The 19,458-nt window shown below is 37.9% G+C and overlaps 1 protein-coding gene across 3 annotated transcripts; it reads right to left on the bottom strand.

The window, feature by feature from the left end:
- Window positions 1-869: 869 nt before the first annotated feature.
- DCP2 (decapping protein 2) lies at window positions 870-19,458 on the bottom strand. 3 transcript variants are annotated; one of them, XM_070103188.1, is made up of 10 exons: window positions 18,934-19,458; window positions 14,962-15,036; window positions 10,805-10,964; window positions 10,212-10,343; window positions 8,309-8,392; window positions 7,655-7,917; window positions 6,017-6,260; window positions 4,400-4,502; window positions 2,979-3,212; window positions 870-2,783 (listed from the first exon to the last, which is right to left on the bottom strand). In XM_070103188.1, exons 2-9 carry the CDS (start codon window positions 15,027-15,029, stop codon window positions 2,983-2,985), a joined length of 1,284 nt encoding a protein of 427 aa, XP_069959289.1. In that variant the 5' UTR covers window positions 15,030-15,036; window positions 18,934-19,458; the 3' UTR covers window positions 870-2,783; window positions 2,979-2,982. The 3 variants fall into 3 exon arrangements, with proteins under 3 accessions (XP_069959289.1, XP_069959286.1, XP_069959285.1); XM_070103185.1 differs by adding an exon at window positions 17,234-17,271 and having other exon boundaries at window positions 870-3,212; window positions 18,934-19,457; XM_070103184.1 differs by having other exon boundaries at window positions 870-3,212; window positions 18,934-19,457.

The raw sequence follows: 19,458 nt of genomic DNA on the forward strand, positions 1-19,458 counted from the left end.
CATTATTTGGTTGATGTGCGCCTCAGGAGATGTGCCTGGTGTTATACTCACCCCAAGATCTTTTTCCTTGAGTGAGGTTTGTAGTCTCTGGCCCCCTAGACTGTACTCCATCTGCGGTCTTCTTTGCCCTTCCCCAATCTTCATGACTTTGCACTTGGTGGGATTGAACTCCAGGAGCCAATTGTTGGACCAGGTCTGCAGCCTGTCCAGATCCCTTTGTAGTTCTGCCTGGTCTTCGATCGAGTGAATTCTTCTCATCAACTTCACGTCATCTGCAAACAGGGACACCTCAGAGTCTATTCCTTCCGTCATGTCGTTCATAAATACCAGAAACAGCACTGGTCCTAGGACTGACCCCTGTGGGACCCCGCTGGTCACAGGTGCCCACTCTGACACCTCGCCACGTACCATGACTTGCTGCTGTCTTCCTGACAAGTATTCCCTGATCCACTGTAGTGCCTTCCCTGTTGTCCCTGCTTGGTCCTCCAGTTTTTGCACTAATCTCTTGTGTGGAACTGTGTCAAACACCTTCTTGTAGTCCAAAAATATGCAGTCCACCCACCCCTGTCTCTCTTGTCTTACTGCTGTCACGATGTCATAGAACTCCAGTAGGTTTGTGACACAGAATTTCCCATCCCTGAAACCATGTTGGCTGCTGTTGATGAGATCATTCCTTTCTAGGTGTTCCACCACTCTTCTGATAATCTTCTCCATGATTTTGCATACTATACATATCAGTGACACTGGTCTGTAGTTTAGTGCTTCATGTCTGTCTCCTTTCTTAAAGATTGGGACTACATTTGCTGTCTTCCATGCCTCAGGCAATCTCCCTGTTTCAATAGATGTATTGAGTATTGAATATGTACCATTTTGTCCTAGGCACATGTCAATTAGACACTTGGCCTGTTGTATATAAGTGTGTGTGTGTGTGTGTGTGTGTGTGTGTTAGTTACCATTTCGTCCTAGGCACATGTCAATTAGACACTTGGCCTGTTGTATATAAGAGTGTGTGTGTGTGTGTGTGTGTGTGTGTGTGTGTGTGTGTGTGTGTGTGTGTGTGTGTGTGTGTGTCTGTCTGTCTGTCTGTTTGTGCCCATACTCACCTAATTGTGGTTGCAGGGGTCAAGTCATAGCTCCTAGCCCTGCCCCTTCACTGATGTGTGTATGTCTGTGTGTGTGTTTGTCTGTCTGTGTGTAACTGTTTGTGTGTGTGTGTCTGTTTGTGTGTATCTGTTTATGTCTATCTTTGTGTATCTGTCTTTGTGTGTGTGTCTATGCAAGCACAATTACATCACAAACCTTGTTTTCTGGAAAACAAAGAAGGGCTGAAAATTTCCAGGGAATCAGACAAGGCATTCTTCAGTTATCCCACAGATTCCAATGATTCCCAGGTTTATTAAATAATTAGTGCATTGTCAGATAGATGGTGGATGCTTGCCCCCAGCCCACCAATAATTACAAAACATGACAAATAAGGCACCCCAAATATGCTATTCCCCTCCAATAATTTAGTCAAAATTGATGTAACAACATATGAGAATGTTTTACAAGCATGTGCTCACATAGCAGACATACAAAATTCTAAGTATTCTCAACAAAAAGGTAGCTTTCATATTTTTCTCAAAATACAAAAACCTTCAGGGAGGAAGGTCCCCTGGATTCCCATGAAGGATTCTTGATCCAAGGAATTGGAGATACCTTCCCCTACAGATTTATTGCTTCCACACAAACATACAGTAATATAAACTAAGTACATACTTTCTCCCTACATACCTATATGATGTTTATATTAATATCCAGTTTCACATTCTTCATGTCTACTGCTGTATGTAACTCTTTAATTTATATCTATGAACTCTGCATCAAGCTGTAACTCACACTGGACTCTGTGATACACACCATACATGCCTGTGATACACACCATACATGCCTGTGATACACACCATACATGCCTGTGATACACACCATACATGCCTGTGATACACACCATACATGCCTGCGATACACACCATACATGCCTGTGATACACACCATACATGCCTGTGATACACACCATACATGCCTGTGATACACACCATACACACGTGTGATATATACTATACACCTGATACACACCATACACACGTGTGATACACCATACACACACACACACATGTTATACACACCATACACACACACACACGTTATACACACCATACACACACACACACACACACACACACACACGTGTGATACACACCTGTAATACACACCAGCATTACACTACCTTTCAATTGCTCTTGGCATTGTAAAATACAAAATCAGTTTTTGAAATGTCAAATGAATCCTTAATACAATTTATTTTTACGAATTAAGAGAATTTGTATATGTGTATTCCTAAAGTTTACACTAAATTTAACTAACAATGGTCATTTTTGCACTATCAACATTTAGTTTTTCATCCTAAAATTAATTGAATATAATAACAATTACTAATTTATATTTGCATGAGATCCATAAATGTACATTATAATAATACAGTGGACCCCCGGTTAACGATATTTTCTCACTCCATAAGTATGTTCAGGTGCCAGTACTGACCGAATTTATTCCCATAAGGAATATTGTGAAGTAGATTAGTCCATTTCGGACCCCCAAACATACACGTACAAACGCACTTACATAAATACACTTACATAATTGGTCGCATTCGGAGGTAATCGTTATGCGGGGGTCCACTGCATATATAAGTATATGCTGTACTGTATAAAATCAGCTTCTTGTTGGAATCAACCCCAAAATTACTGAAAAATAAGAATAAAAATTAAAATACATACACAAGACATTCTGAAGCAGAACTTATGAGTATTTTGTAAACATCTGGTCAAATGTTTCCACTGAAGCGCTGCAATCAACTAAAAACTATGCATTAACTGTATTATTTGTATTGGAAAGAATTAATGCTGATAATAGTTATCAGACACTGGTGATGACAGTACCTTGTTACAAGGCAAACGTTACGTTACTCCACACACTTTCAACTGCATCCATCACTTCCTTCTTGTTAATGTGAAAACTCTGCCAAGAATATGAGCGGAAATGTGGTTTTGTTTCCCACGTGGTGGCTTGTCCGCTGCTTCCATTATTTGCTGGCTGGTTTTCTCTATTGGTTTTATTAGTGCGTCCTTTCCCTCTGCTCTTGAAGGTAAACTTTTGATTTTCTTCTTGGTGTTCTGTAATCCAAACAATTAACACTTCATTATTGGGGAAAGAATTTCTTGGCTCAAGTGGGGGCTCTGGTGGCCAACGCACTCACTTCACACGGTGAGGGCCTGGGTTCGATTCCCAGCCAGAGTAGAAACATTGGACGTGTTTCATTCCACCTGTTGTCTATGTTCCCCATCAGTAAAATGGGTACCTGGGTGTTAGTCGACTGGTGTGGGTCGCATCCTGGGACACTGACCTAATTTGCCCGAAATGCGGAGCATAACAAGGGACTTTCTATATAGTAGTATGTCACTGTTATCAGCTAGGACTGTTTACCCTGAACATGTACTTATAATAATAATAATATCTTTATTTTACTACAAGTTGTAATATTTTGAACTCACAGTCAGTGCAGTTTCAACATCCAACCCAATACCAGGTGGAGTGGGAAGACAGACATTGGTCACAGTTTAAAATAATTTTGCTTATTTGGCATTCTAATCTGTAAGAAGTGTGGAACTCAGCTAGTGAGGCGGGGTATTATCTCGTCACCCTCCAACTGAACTATCATGAACTGCACACACTAGTGCATTTCATTTCATGACATTAAATCCTTGTTCTTTGCTCAAATTATTAACTGACAGACAGTGTCTGTCATGTCGTATTATCTAGTATGAGAGTAGAATAAAAGACATATTTTCTCTACACATTACTGATTTGTGAAAGTATACAACAGTATGAAAATGTAACTACATTGTTGAATAACCAACATGGGATTTGCCATTTTTGTAAATATTATAATATTAATGTGGTCAGATATGCTGTATGACCCTTAAGAGTTTAGCACTTTGCTATGATTATAATGTGGCCAGGCACAAAGTGTATGTACATACATAATTCTCAAGTTCCTAAAATTCATGTCTAGATAATTCTGTACTAAAAATTAAATACAGAATACCCAATACTACTTTTAATCTTGACAATAAACAAATTACTGTTAAAACAAAACTTATCAACCCTAGTTCTCCAATGTACCTGATAAACATTTTTTCCTAAACAATTACTTAATGCCATAAAATGAAGATATGAAAATATTGTAGATCCTATACATGTTCTACCCATACACAGTATAATTTCCAGCAAAACAATACTGAAGTATGTATTTCACCATTCCTTCTTTACATCAATAAAACTTCTAAGTACTGTACTGTACCTCCAAATAAAGATTTGCGTGACTTTGCCTTGCTGGAAGTTTCTCTTCTCCGCGGTGAGCTGTCTGTGTTGATGCGCAACCTTTCAAAACTTGCTGCTTCCTCCTGTAAAAAAAAAAGTGTGTGTGCATATGTAAATCAAGTAATAGATTTAATTATTCCACTTGGAGGTTTGCTGCACATTATATATAAAACTCAATAATTTTGGTAAGAAAATTATCTTTATCTTTGACACTTCATCTCCAGAAATTCTTCATTTTTAGGGGTACAGCATTCCCAAACATTACTGGAGAAGGATTAGGAGGAGCCCCTCATATACAGTGTTCCCAGACCATCTTTGAGATGGTCCTCACACAGTGTTTCCACACTATATTATCAATGAGGGGGCTGGAGGTTGGTCCTCACATACAGTGTTCCCACATACTGTATATTTCTCAGGGTATACATGATACACAAAATAATAATAATATTAATTTTACCATCCTTCATGTGATACAGCCATTACTTTGCTTTCCTTGAGCCTATTACTACATTAAATAAAAAATTATTATTACTCACACATGTATTTGGAAGTACGAACCATATTTGCCTAGCAAATGCAAAAATAATCCATACTATCTCTCAGCCTGCCAACACAATGACACCACTAAACTTTCAGTTAACAATTCAACATTAGTTTTCACTAAACGGTATAGTGCTCAGCTCACAACCAAAAGGACCTGAGTTTGATTCCCAGTCAGGGCCAAACAAGTCTCCTTACATTTGCCGCCCCTGTTCACCTAGCAGTAAATAGATACCTGGGTATTAGTTGTAAGTAACTTCCTAGAGGTAAGGGATAATATACCTTAGACAAAGCTGTAATTTCAAGTATAAAAGTACTGTAATAAAGTAAACTTTCCCAGTCACCACAGGTAAATGCACACTATTAATGGATACCTACTAGTCTAACAGCAACATACCTATAAAATCAGTTGTTCTTCTTCTTTCTTTCAACACACCGGCCGTATCCCACCGAGGTGGGGTGGCCCAAAAGGAAAATCGAAAGTTTCTCCTTTTACATTTAGTAATATATACAGGAGAAGGGGTTACTTGCCCCTTGCTCCCAAAATCAGTTCTTATTATACAAAATATCTGAATTATTTCGTCAATCATGTGTAGATGCAATCTACATACTAAACCACTACGTATATGTATTATGATTTCAATGTTATTTTTCTTTGCTCTGTTGTGAGATGTACATTTTTTTTTTAACACCTCGGCCATCTCCCACTGAGGCAGGGTAACGCAAAAAAACACTTTCACCATCATTCACACATAATCAGTCTTTGCAAAGGCACTCGGATATGACAGTTCAGATGTCACTCCAAACAGCAAATATCCCAAACCCTTCCTTTAAAGTGCAGGCATTGTACTTCCCACCTCTAGGACTCAAGTCCAGTTAACCAGTTTCCCTGAATCTCTTCACAAAATATTATGTGGTGCACACTTACCACATAGATGTTCTCTCAGTAACTCCTTCCTCTCAAGGGAAGATGACCTGAAGAAGACATATTGTAAAATGACATATTATAAGGAATCATAAGCATGCAACTTGAAAATAATCCATAATAAAATCTAACCTGGATATATGTTGAAAAGGCTGTGCCTTGCTGCTTTCTTAAGGTATCTGAGGTGGGCTGTGGTCGTTTGCTAGCATCCGAGGTTGTAGCAGGTGAATGGCTGTGTCTTGTCTGGCTGTAACTTTGGTGGTGTTCAGTTGTACTCGAGGAACTGCGGTGACGTCGACGACCCTCTCTCCCAGCGGCACTGTTGCTTCCAATCACAGCTGATCTATGGCGGCTAGCCAGCCACTCTCGTAGAGGCCTGTTGGGCAAGCAAAAACTAAGTACTGTACAGCAAAGCCTATGGCATTTAAAACTTTTTAAGTACATGTAAATTCTGAACATGTTATGATTTAAAACAAGAAAATTTCACAGTGTCAACGTTGCTATGGAAGGACCACCCATCATATTCCTTACTTCAAAGCAAATACATGTACATTAAAATTAAAGCTAAACTTCAAAAATAAATAGCTTACATGTCATACCCTCTCTTAATAATTATTTTAAGATATTAACAATCATTTTAATTTGGGCACTAGAGAACAAATTACAGCTGATGTATAGTAACTCTTAAAAGAAAGGCTTGCTTCTGTCTGGAATATTCATGTTTTTTTTTTTTCAACGAACTGGCCATATCCCACTGAGGCAGGGTGACCCAAATAGAAAAATGAAAGTTTCTCTTTACTAAATTTAGTAATGTAAACAGGAGAAGGAGTTGCTAGCCCCTTGCTCCTGGCATATTAGTTGCCAATAACAACACACACGGCTTATAGAGGAAGAATTCTGTTCCACTTTCCCATGGAGAATTTATGTATTATGTACATCTGTACACTATAAACAGCATGATTTATCATACCCAAAATGACACAAGTGTGAGTTTTTGTCTACATGTACTAACTAGCTATTGTGCCCTTGAAGTGTATCTTCTTCTTTCAACGTACCAGCCGTATCCCACTGAGGTGGGGTGGCCCAAAAGAAAAAACTGAAGTTTCTCCTTTTAAATTTAGTAATATATACAGGAGAAGGGGTTACTAGCCCCTTGCTCCCGGCATTTTAGTCGCCTCTTACGACACGCATGGCTTACAGAGGAAGAATTCTGTTCCACTTCCCCATGGAGATAAGAGGAAATAAACAAGAACAAGAATTAGAAAGAAAATAGAAGAAAACCCAGAGGGGTGTGTATATATATGCTTGTACATGTATGTGTAGTGTGACCTAAGTGTAAGTAGAAGTAGCAAGACTTACCTGTAATCTTGCATATTTATGAGACAGACAAAAGACACCAGCAATCCTACCATCATGTAAAACAATTACAGGCTTTCGTTTTACACTCACTTGGCAGGACGGTAGTACCTCCCTGGGCGGTTGCTGTCTACCAACCTACTACCTACTTGAAGTGTATCATTTTTAAATATAACTGAACTGGTTCACTGACTGTTGCACGATTTTTAATCCAGCTTTATTTACAAGGCACTTTATACTTTGCTAAAGGGTAGAAGGATGTTCTATAATAATACTACAAAACCTAAATTTCTAGAGGTGAAAAAGCATAATGTTTTTGCCACACTAACAATTTTAGATGAAGTTCTGTGTGTCTCTCTTACTCCATCCAGTTTCTATGTAATCAACAACAAATAAGTGGATAATGATACTTACTTCACAAAAGGCATCACCATGTAAAACATGTTAGTTGAGCCATTGACCTTATTAAAATTGCGGTCATTCTTGTGTGACGGCAGTTGGCTGATGGGAAACCACTTGAGTTGTTTGATCTCTCCTTTGGTACGGGGAACAAATTCTGTAGCTGTGGAGACTCCTGGGATGATGTAGAGACGCACAAACTGCTCCCCAATGGAAGTCTCCAAGTAAACATTTGGGTCGATCAGTGGTGATATGTCATAGCCAGTTTCTTCCAGTACCTTAGGTAAACATTGCAGCAAAAACTTACTACACACCAATCATAACCAAACAATGTTTCTGCTTTTGCCAATTTCTGGTAAATGTAAGAAAATGATAGCATTTATTTTTCATCCCCCTCAAGGAAGGTTCCTTGATGTTGGTGAGGGGCTCTTGATTTAGGAAATTGGATCTGTGCTCCAGTTCCCCGAATTAAGCCTGAATGCCTTCCACATCCCCCCCCCAGGCGCTGTATAATCCTCCGGGTTTAGCGCTTCCCCCTTGATTATAATGATAATAATAATTATTTTTCATCAGAGTATGAAAGGTTCATCAGAGTGCCCTAAATGAGTCATAATATGGAGCCTAGAATAACACTAAAAATGTATTAATGAAAATGTAAGAGAAACTCACTTCTCTGATAGCACACTTATGGGGTTCCTCATCAACGTTGATCTTGCCTTTTGGAAAACCCCATGAAGCACGGTGCCAAAATCCCTGTTAAGGAAAGCAACAGTAAACATTTTTATTATCTTATCCTATGGCAATAGGAAGACAGTTTAGCTTCACACAAGGAATGCTTATATTACAATGTAACATCATCATCAGGAAGAAAATACTAAATTTTTGAAATGGGGAAAAACTGTCATACAAACTTATAAAGTAAAAGATTACTTTTTAAGTAACATCTGTATGGTACAACAAGCTAGACATAATAAATAAGAGTAACTTTAAATAATGGAAATGAATACTAATTATGTAATACAATACAAAGTCAAACTAATACCTGATGTAAATGAGATACATACATATTGATATTCCTAAATGTAAGTTCTGAAAGTCTTTTTTCATCATTGTAAAATAAGTTATGCTTAACGACCCCTCAAGGAAGGTTCCTTGATGTTGGTGAGGGGCTCTTGATTTAGGGAATTGGATCTGTGCTCCAGTTCCCCAAATTAAGCCTGAATGCCTTCCACATCCCCCCCCAGGCGCTGTATAATCCTCCGGGTTTAGCGCTTCCCCCTTGATTGTAATAATAAATAATAATATGCTTAACATACACACTTGACTTCTTGCCTCATCCAGCTGTAGTTGCAGAATTTAGCCCAGCCATTCAAACCAACTAAAAGGTTTAATTTTCCCTCTTCTAATTTTTTCCTCTCTCCATACTGATCCTACCAAATTATGTCCTGTCCTATCATTATCTGCCTTGTCCTGCCACTCTCTAGTTCCTTCCTATACAACATGCCTGTATTTTTTTTTTAACAAACCAGCCATATCCCACCAAGGCAGGGTGACCTAAAAAGAAAAACGAAAGTTTCTCTTTTCAAATTTAGTAATGTATACAGAAGAAGGGGCTACTAGCCCCTCGCTTCCAACATTTTAGCTGCCTCTTACAACATGCAAGGCTTATAGGGGAAGAATTTTTTTCCACATCCCCATGGAGATAAGAGGAAATAAACAAGAACAAGAACTAGTAAGAAAATAGAAGAAAACCCAGAAAGGTGTGTGTATATATATATGCATGTACATGCATGTGTAGTGTGACCTAAGTGTAAGTAGAAGTAGCAAGATGTACCTGAAATCCTGCATGTTAATGAGACAGAAAAAAGACACCAGCAATCCTACTATCATGTAAAACAATTACAGGCTTCCACTGTACACTCACTTAGCAGGATGGTAGTACCTCCCTGGGCAGTTGCTGTCTACCAATTTACTACCTAGGAACATACCTGTATATCAATTGTAAAATCTTCTTCTTCTTTCTTTCAACAAACCGGTCATATCCCACCAAGGCAGGGTGACCCAAATAGAAAAACGAAAGTTTCTCTTTTTAAATTTAGTAATTTATACAGGAGAAGGGGTTACTAGCCCCTTGCTCCTGGCATTTTAGTCGCCTCTTACAACACGCATAGCTTACAGAGGAAGAATTCTGCTCCACTTCCCCATGGAGGTAAGAGGAAATAAACAAGAACAAGAACTAGTAAGAAAATAGAAGAAAACCCAGAGGGGTGTGTATATATATGCTTGTACATGTATGTGTAGTGTGATTTAAGTGTAAGTAGAAGTAGCAAGACGTACCTGAAACCTTGCATGTTTATGAGACAGAAAAATGGACACCAGCAATCCTACCATCATGTAAAACAATTACAGGCTTCTACTGTACACTCACTTAGCAGGATGGTAGTACCTCCCTGGGCAGTTGCTGTCTACCAATTTACTACCTAGGAACATACCTGTATATCAATTGTAAAATATACTGACAAATATATGAATAAGACACAAATTGCATATTGTGTTTTATTCAGTAACATACCTGTACAAGGAGAACCTGACTAAGGTCCTCATTGAGCAAGAGCCCACCGTATGTTGGCACGCGATGCTTGAAGTCCCGGAAACCCTGCAGCATGTCCTCAATGGTTCCTGTCTGAGGCTTGAACCCAACTCTCTGCCATATGTGAAGAATTTTAATATGATGCCCAAAATATTTTACTGTACGTACTATGGTAAATGTACAGTATTGTCAGCGATTAGTAAATGCAGTGAAGAATATTTTACATGCATACACATACACAATGATAATTTTTGCCTACAAAGAAATGAGACTGTATAAAAACATTACAGGGATACAGAGAAATAAAATCTAATTAATACGATTAGTAACAGAACATGTAACCAGTTACATAATAATAGGTAAACATGCAAAAGGGGGAAACAGACCCCTTAACATTAACACTCAAATACGAGGAATAGCTGAGGTGAAGCCACTGATGGCTCCTCACTAAAACACTCAATACATTTTTTTTTAACACATTGGCCATCTCCCACCAAGGCAGGGTGACCCAAAAACAGAAACACTTTTACCATCAATCACACTATCACTGTCTTGCCAGAGGCAATATGGCTTACATTCAGAAGCTGTTGAGCAAATGGATCAAACTTAAGGTTGTTGAGCGAATCATCTTCCTCTGCATACTCATCCAGGTAGAACCAGTAAGCCAACTCAGTCAGAAAGCACAAGGATATAGGGTTTCCTAGTTCAGACTCCGGAGCATCAAGCAGAAATCGACTGTTGGGGGAAATTTTGCTGTTAGTAACAAGGTCAGGTATAGATGAAGCTTATCATATAAGTACGAGGATACTGGTGACCTACACAATTGTCAGAATATTTAAAATCATCATGAATCAATTTAATGTTTCTATCCCAAAAACTCTGAGTGTCCTAATACTATGGTTATCTATTTACCATATGTTATCAAAACAATGATATCTACTCTCAAACATCCCAGCCATACATAAGGCAGCAGTGTAAAAAATGTCACCCTTATAAAAATTCTGAAAATATTATCAACAGTAAGTATAATAAACAGAAATGTATCCGAAACACAATAAATCCCGTATAGAGATTCCGCAATAAGTGAGGAACACATGTATATAAAAATGTTTACATATGTTGCATCTCAAGCACTGTCTTTGGTTTGGAAGCTCAGGAGCATACACTGGTTCCCACAATGATCCAAGAGAGAACAAAACTTTAGCAGGTCCCCTACAACAAAAGATCGAAACAAGAGAGTAGAGATATAGCAAAAAGGAGGTCCATAAAGTATCGGCATTTTAATATAAGTTTGCACAGCCAGTGTTATTATGTACATATTCAGTACAAGAGTTCAGTGATCTGATGCCAAGGTGTTTGTGATGTCTTTACAATTTGGATAAGACAGCTATTAAATGAAGAACGGTGAATGTGTCTCCTTTACTTGGTCACCCTACCTTGGTGGGAGATGGCCAGTGTCAAAAAGAATTCATCTGAGTAAAAATTGTTAAAAATACAATCAGCACTTACCGTACCTAGGCTGAGATTCACCTCTTGCCTTTTATCATTCATTAATAACACCTTGCTCTTCCTCTTACCATCTCTTGACTTGTGTGTGTTGCTCGTAGACATTTTTTTAATACAAACGACTTAAATCCAAAACAATAAAATAATCCTATAAAAAGTTTCAACCTGAAATGGCAGCCTGTGCACCAAACATGAGAGTATAAGCCACAGGGTACGAATATACACCATTACGTCAATATGCACCATATTAATTATTAACCCTTAAACTGTCCAAACATAGATCTACATTCACATGTGTAGTGCTCCGAACTTTCTATTTTACATGCTTTCTTATGTAAAAAAATGTAGATCTACGTTTGGACAGTTTAAGGGTTAAAATGAATAATTCATTATTAATAATTAATAGTGGTTTATTAATTAATGAAATGTGATTGCATTAAATTTAATTTAATGTATATCAAATATCAACATGATTGTAAAAGCATTATCTACAGAAAGGCAGACAGATGAAAGAATGCCCACCTTAAGGTGGGAATATGACTGATTTTCATATCAGAAGTGACACGTGGGATGTCAAATTCTGGATGTTAGAGGATCAGTTATGAGAGCATGTACAGTATGAGCACAATGTTTGCTGTTTTACCTTCTTGCAGCAGTGATGTCATACAGTGATTTCAGGGTGGACTGCTTAGTTCTCATCCTTTTGATTTGGTTTTACCAATAGTTAACACAACAACATTTTCTTTATTTCTCCTACAGATATTTCAATGGCATCCATCCTTATAACATTGTAACTGGATGACATCGAATATAAAACTTTATTACAAAATCTGAATGATAGTTTAAGAGTTATATACGTACAGTATATTTTTTGCTCTGCCTCTGAAAATTATTTCACGCCATAGCCTTGTACAGGGAGGCCCCACTTATACAGCAGGTTAGGTTATGGGCTACTACTGTAAAGCAAAAATTGCTGTAAAGTATAACATAGCCTTTTTTCACTTTCAAATGTATATAGAAGCCTGATAACATGTTTACAGCATCATATACAGTGGACCCCCGGCTTACGATATTATTTCATCCCAGAAGTATATTCAGGTGCCATTACTGAACGAATTTGTTCCCATAAAGAATATTGTGAATTAGATTAGTCCATTTCAGACCCCCAAACATACACATACAAACGCACTTACATAAATACACTTACATAATTGGTCGCAATGGGAGCTGATCATAAAGCGGAGGTCCACTGTATTAAATGAGTAATAGAGGTAGACCTAAAAAATGCACATACAGTACACAAATTACTTATTTTATTTTGAACAAAATAAACAAATTACTTACCTTAAAATATTTTCATCCTTAGCTTATAGTGAGTGGTGAATATATTTATTGTTGGGTATAATTGAAAACCTCTACATCAGCAAAATGCTGTAAAGTGAAGCGCTGTAAAGCAGGGCTCGCCTATACATTCAAAAATGAACAAATACAGCTGTAGGAGTTTTCTGTGATATATTACAGGTATATCACAAGTAATTCCCACAGCTCAGCCCTTAATGTTGTAAAAAACATTCAACACATGGGTAAAAGTAGCGTGAAGAAAATATATAAGGATGGACCTTTTTAATGTCTGCTCTTCAAGGAAAAGCATTAACTTCATAATAGCTTTTCCAAATTTTCCAAGCACTGATGCTTCTAAAGCACTATTAGGTAACCATGAATACCAAATTTTAAATTAATCTGAGTAATAGTTTTATCAAAACTGATTAGTGAATGAGGATCACTTTTTTTGGATCATTAACTCCAGAGAGCAGGTAAACTAGGATAACCTAAGAAAGTCACGAGACACGTGTGATTTATTTTCATTGGGGGCCCTTAGGTCCTTCCCAGGATGTGACCCACAACAGTTACCTAACTTCCAGGTACCTACTTACTGCTAGGTGAACATGAGCAGCATTATGGGGATTTGCCTATACATCTCGACTCACTTAGGATGAACCCGAGTCCTTTGGCTATGAGCTGTACACACTACCAGTAAACTATGAGTTACCTCTCCTCATAATTCCTGTAAATTTAGGCATAAAATTAATGGATCCATCATTTTTGTTTTTACATGGCTATTCTCAGAAAGGTAAGGTGACCTACAGAAGGTAATACATTTGTTATCATTCACTGAATAGCTGTCTTGCCAAAAGTATGAGGAAAAGGCAATTCAAATGACACTACAAAACACAACATTCCCATCCATCCTTGAAAATGCAGGCACTGTACTTCCCACCTCTAGAACTGTAGCATTCCTACTCATCCTTGAGAGTGTAGGCACTGTACTTCTCACCTCTAGAACTGTAGCATTCCCACCCATCCATGCTAATGCAGGCACTGTACATCCCACCTCTAAAACTGTAACATTCCTACTCATCCTTGAGAGTGTAGGCACTGTACCTCTCACATCTAGAACTGTAACATTCCCACCCATCCATGCTAATGCAGGCTCTGTACATCTCACCTCTAGAATTGTAACATTCCCACCCATCTCTGAGAGTGCAGGTACGGTACTTCCCACCTCTAGAACTCAAGCCCAGCTGAATACCTTCAAAGATGTTTTCTTGAGCAGCTGTAAGCTAATATATATAAATGCTTTATATGGAATCTTTAAACACACAAATGAGAACATTTAACATCATTCTTTCAACATAAAGGGATACACATCCTCTATTAAAAATACCTTTTTTAACTGAAGTGTAAATATGCAACTGAGGCTATTGTTGCTGTGACTCACACAGTAGAGCCAGACACACTTGTACAAGACAATGAAATATTTTATGAAAGGACAATGAGGAGGAATATGTGAAGGATTACTGTGGATGGAGATGCTTGGAGAGGATAAAGAGGACTGTATCAAGGATAACTGTCTAAGCAGGGATGCTGTGGGAGGACAAGTAGGAATGCAAGAAGGATTATATATTGTGCAAGTGGAGATGTTGGGAGAAGAGGACAAAGAGGAGGAATGTATGAATGATGATTGTGTAAGTGGAGATGTTGGAAGAGAAGGACAAAGAGGAGACTTGTGTGAAGAATGACTGTATGAGTAGAAATGCTGAAAGACACCAAAATGTTTGCAGCAGATAATACACAAATCTGTACTTAAAAGTGAAAACTCAAAATTTAAAAAAAAACAAAGAGATAAAGATATAATAAGCAAGCTCAAGCAGAAGCCACCATTCACCTTGCAATATCGTCGAGCAGATCAGTAGGAATTAAGAAGGTGCTTTTTATCCCTGGGGGAGGTGCCATCACTCACCTAACAAAAAAAATAATTAAATCAACCACATGAATTAGCAACAATAAATGAGCTAGTAAGCAGAACAGATCCAGAATAAGATGAGATTTTAGCAATGAAAGTAGAGAGCTGTAAGAGCAAAACTCATCTGCCAGAAAAATGCTGCCACTGTTTCAGTAAATAAGCTTTTATTTGGGTATTGCATACATAACATAAAATAAAGTACATTGGTTTTGAGGGTACAAAGATGTTACTGGCACACATGTATTGTACATTACAAAAATTTAACCTAACATTACACAATAAATTCAAACAGTGTGACTTACTTCCATTAAAACTGTTAGGAAAACACACAAGCTTTTATTGAGACAACATTTTGATCTGTTAAGATCTTGATCAAATCATATAAAGGATGCAAAATGTTTGCACATACAGTATATACACTCCTAGTAGCGAAGAAAGAGGTGAAGTGAAATCAAAGAAGTGCAATGAATCCTGGGTCAGTGGAGCACTCAAAAAGGTATAGTGGACAATGTCGCTGAACTGTCATTTGGTTTCTGGTCAGCACGTTTGCTCCAACCCTATTGCCAAGAATGTCTCTGTAGTATAATGTGAGCCAGTAGCCTAGCTAAGCTAAATGCACCTTGGTTCTGTTGAGTAATGTTGTGTGTAGTAATTAAAACACTTTCGTACATCTGACTCTCTGTCTATCTTTGATGATGAGTTTACCATCTTGCCATACCACTAGGTATAAATGTACTGTATATTCCAATGCACTGTTGGTGCTGCAGATCTTAAAAGCATATTGATGTTTCTAAATTTTGGTTATCATATAACATGAAGTTTTGCCAATTTATCTTTTTTTTTACAACCACCCCAGGGAATGGTGATACTCTGATGGTAAAATTGTTCTGGCTGTATGTCCTATTCATATGAAGTCTCTAATAGTTTTGGTAGTGAAGACTGTGATATCTGTTCGAATTTAACATTTGTGTGATGATAGTTGCAATATTATCTGTAGCGAAAAATGAGCCATCTATTGCAATCATCATCCTTTTTAAATGCTGAAAGTATCTTTTGGTACCTTTGTCTGCAATCCTGAATGAAGTGTAAAGAATAGTGCAGTGTGGCAAAGTTGTTACTGATAATGCTGCATTCCTCTTCTAAGTATATAGGGTATAAATTCTGTAAACTCTCAGAAAGAACCCAATAAAAGCTCCTTATTTGGTTCTGTTGTCACAGTCATCACCTCCAAAACTATTAGAGATTTCACAAGAATAGGACACAACGGCCAGGACAACATGAATGCCAGAGTACGCACCATTTCTTGTGGTGGCTGCGATAAACAGTACATTGGCAAAGCTTCACATGAACTAAAAACCAGAATTCAAGATAACAATATGCTTGAAAAAACCACAACACCAACAAAGCATGGATGCTTCATCAAGATAAACATTCATACTACAGGGCATAACAAGACTCTAAACTCATCATCAAAGAAAAGGACAGGACCAGAAGAGCAGAGAAATTCCTTTAACCCGTAAACAGTCCAAATGTATATATACGTTTTTTCAACATTTGAAAGTATGTAAAAAAAGTAGATCTTTTTGTTTTTTTACATTTGAAAATGTGTAAAAAAAACTTTGATCTACTTTTTTTTTTATATTTGAAAATATGTAAAAAAAACGTAGATCTACTTTTGTAGCACTACACATGTGAACGTAGATCTGCTTGGACCGTTTATGGGTTAAATAATACAAAGAACACTACAGAACAGAACCAAGGTACAGCCAGCTCAGATAGACTAGTGGCTTACATTATACTACAGAGACATTCTTGGTACATGTAAATGGGTTGAGGCAAATATGCCAGCCAGAAATCAGATGACAGTTCAGCAGCAGGCCATTAATAATAAAAATGAAAAATGATATGTAATGTACAATTTAATAATACATTAAATAAGCAAAGAAATACACTATATTAACTTTGAAGGAAAGAATTATTATAAGGTAAGCAATGCTTACCTTTCTTCTTAGGACAAAACACCGCTGCCCAGGAGTATATATGTACAGTACATGCATGCATTTTATATCCTCTGTACATATTAATAAAGATCTTAACATAACACTGTCCCTATTGTCAAGATCATGCTATTTAGTTACACTGGAGTTATTGTAATGTGTCTCTTGTGGACACATCTCTATTTTATTTATCTCACCCCTGGAGCAAGATGGCCTACAACGAACTTCTTCAAATCTAAAATCAAATAAAAAAAATTATATTTAAAAAATTATACAGAAATGATTATATAGATGTGTTGCTTGATACTAGGTCTTAATACTAATTTACACTGCACTACAAGCATTAGATTGCTAGAATCCTAAGTTAATATAACATGTAATTAAAATACTCTACATCACTCACAGATGCTAATGCCAACACTTACTCTCATTTACCCTCATTGTTTGCCTTGACTGCAATAATAATGTGTCTAATGTAATCATCTGTATACTGAAAGTGAATATTTCAATACAATAATATACAAACACATGACACCCGGCTCAAGTGTTAGAGCATTAAGTTCGCATGCAAGGACTTGGGTTCAAGACCGGCACCCAGGTACCTATTTAGATAAGTAGGTGCCTGGCATGTAAATCTCTTTACACCTGCTGTTCCTGTTCACCTAGCAGTAAGTAGGTACTTTGGTGTAAATCTCGTTACACCTGCTGTTCCTGTTTATCTAGCAGTAAGCAGGTACCTGGGTGTTACCTAACTGTTGTGGGTGGCATCCTGGGAAAGAGGATCAAAGAACCCTAATGGACAGTTGTTTTACTGGGATATCCTGGGTTACTAGCACTTTAGCTTAATAATCCTAAAAAATCTTCAAAATAAAGAGAAAACATAGATCATACCAGATTAGTATCACAGTAAACATAATTTGTATCTTATTACATACTGAACAAGTTAATTGTTGAAATACGAGAAGGAAGCTTATCATTATTATTATTATTATTATTTATTATTTATTATTGGTGTCGCTGTTATTGTATTCCTAGGGAAGAAAGTAATGCATAATGGCCCCATTGGAAGTAAGTCAATGTCTGACTTCATCAGATTATTCAAGGTTAATTTACACATTTCAATTCAAATTCAAATTTAATTTTTTTTATGTGGTATAAAAATAATGTAATTTACAAGTAATAAAACATTGTTAGGCAGAAAAGAAAGCCACTAGTAAGCAATGCATTTCAAGCAAACTAAGACAATTATAAAACTATGAACTAGTGTAGTGAACTTCAGTAACACTTACTTATTTAGGATTGCATGGTAATGAGACCTGGATCACATACCCCTAACCAGTTTCAAGGGGAACAGCAAAAGAACTTCATATAAAAATCAAAGATGCCAGTGATGCCCAAGATGCCAATGATGCCCAGGATGCCAGTTATGCCCAGGATAATAGATGTTTAGGATGCCAGTGATACCCAGGATAATAGATGCCCAGAGTGCTAGTAATGCCCAGGAAGCTAGATGCCAATGATGCCCAGTATAGTAGATGCCAAGGGTACCAGTGATGCCCAGGATAGTAGATGCCAAGGGTGCCAGTGATGCCCAGGATAGTAGATGCCAAGGGTGCCAGTGATGCCCAGGATAGTAGATGCCAAGTGTGCCAGTGATGCCCAGGATGCCAGTGATACCCAGGATGCCAATGATGCCCAGGATGCTAGGAACCCAGAGTGCAAGGATACCCACGGTACCAGTGACGCCCAGGATGCCATGGATACCTAGGGTGCCAGGGATGCCCAGGGTGCCAGGAATACCCAGGATGCCCAGGGTGCCAGGAATGCCCAGGGTGCCAGGAATGCCCAGGGTGCCAGGAATGCCCAGGATGCCCAGAGTAAAGATGGAGAAATTCACCTGAGTCAGTGAAGTCACCTGATTTATCAAACTTCTACTACTTTAGTTTTATTGTTTAACCAGTTTTGTTGCAGCGAGTGCCAGGAGTACGACCTGCAACTTGCAAATGAGGCACTCACAAGAGTACTGAGCAATTTGTAAAAAAAAAAAAAAAGAGGCAGCAATATTGCAACTTTGTTATTATTATTGTTGTTGTTGTTAGGGTTATTCAGGGCCACCAGAGTTGACGCTTTATTGAACCCTGCTTCTCGGACTCCAGGAGTTATTATTACAACCAAAACTAAGCGCAAAACCCACAAATGTCATAGAGTCAGGGACCAGGAAGATATATGTTGCCCAGATCTGGGCGGGAATGAAAGAGGAAACAAAGTTTTCTCCGGGAAGAGAACCGGAAGTATTAAATTCCCGAGTTAGATCAAATGGACCACCAGACCTCAACACTGGCACAGCCGGAAGTCTTCATAGTTAGTTTATTCAGATTAACACAGATACACTTACATAGTTTATCATACATGGCAGCATGTG

The sequence above is a fragment of the Cherax quadricarinatus genome, chromosome 84 (assembly GCF_038502225.1).
Source record: "Cherax quadricarinatus isolate ZL_2023a chromosome 84, ASM3850222v1, whole genome shotgun sequence".
NCBI lineage: Eukaryota > Metazoa > Arthropoda > Malacostraca > Decapoda > Parastacidae > Cherax > Cherax quadricarinatus.

Bases quoted from the DNA above. Each gene is read 5' to 3' on its own strand.
- DCP2 (XM_070103188.1), bottom strand. From the start codon at position 15,029: ATGGCACCTCCCCCAGGGATAAAAAGCACCTTCTTAATTCCTACTGAT. The intron at 10,965-14,961 runs GTGAATGGTGGC...TTCCCCCAACAG, and splicing joins CTGCTCGACGATATTGCAAG to TCGATTTCTGCTTGATGCTC. The intron at 10,344-10,804 runs GTAAGCCATATT...CACATATGGCAG, and splicing joins TTGCTCAACAGCTTCTGAAT to AGAGTTGGGTTCAAGCCTCA.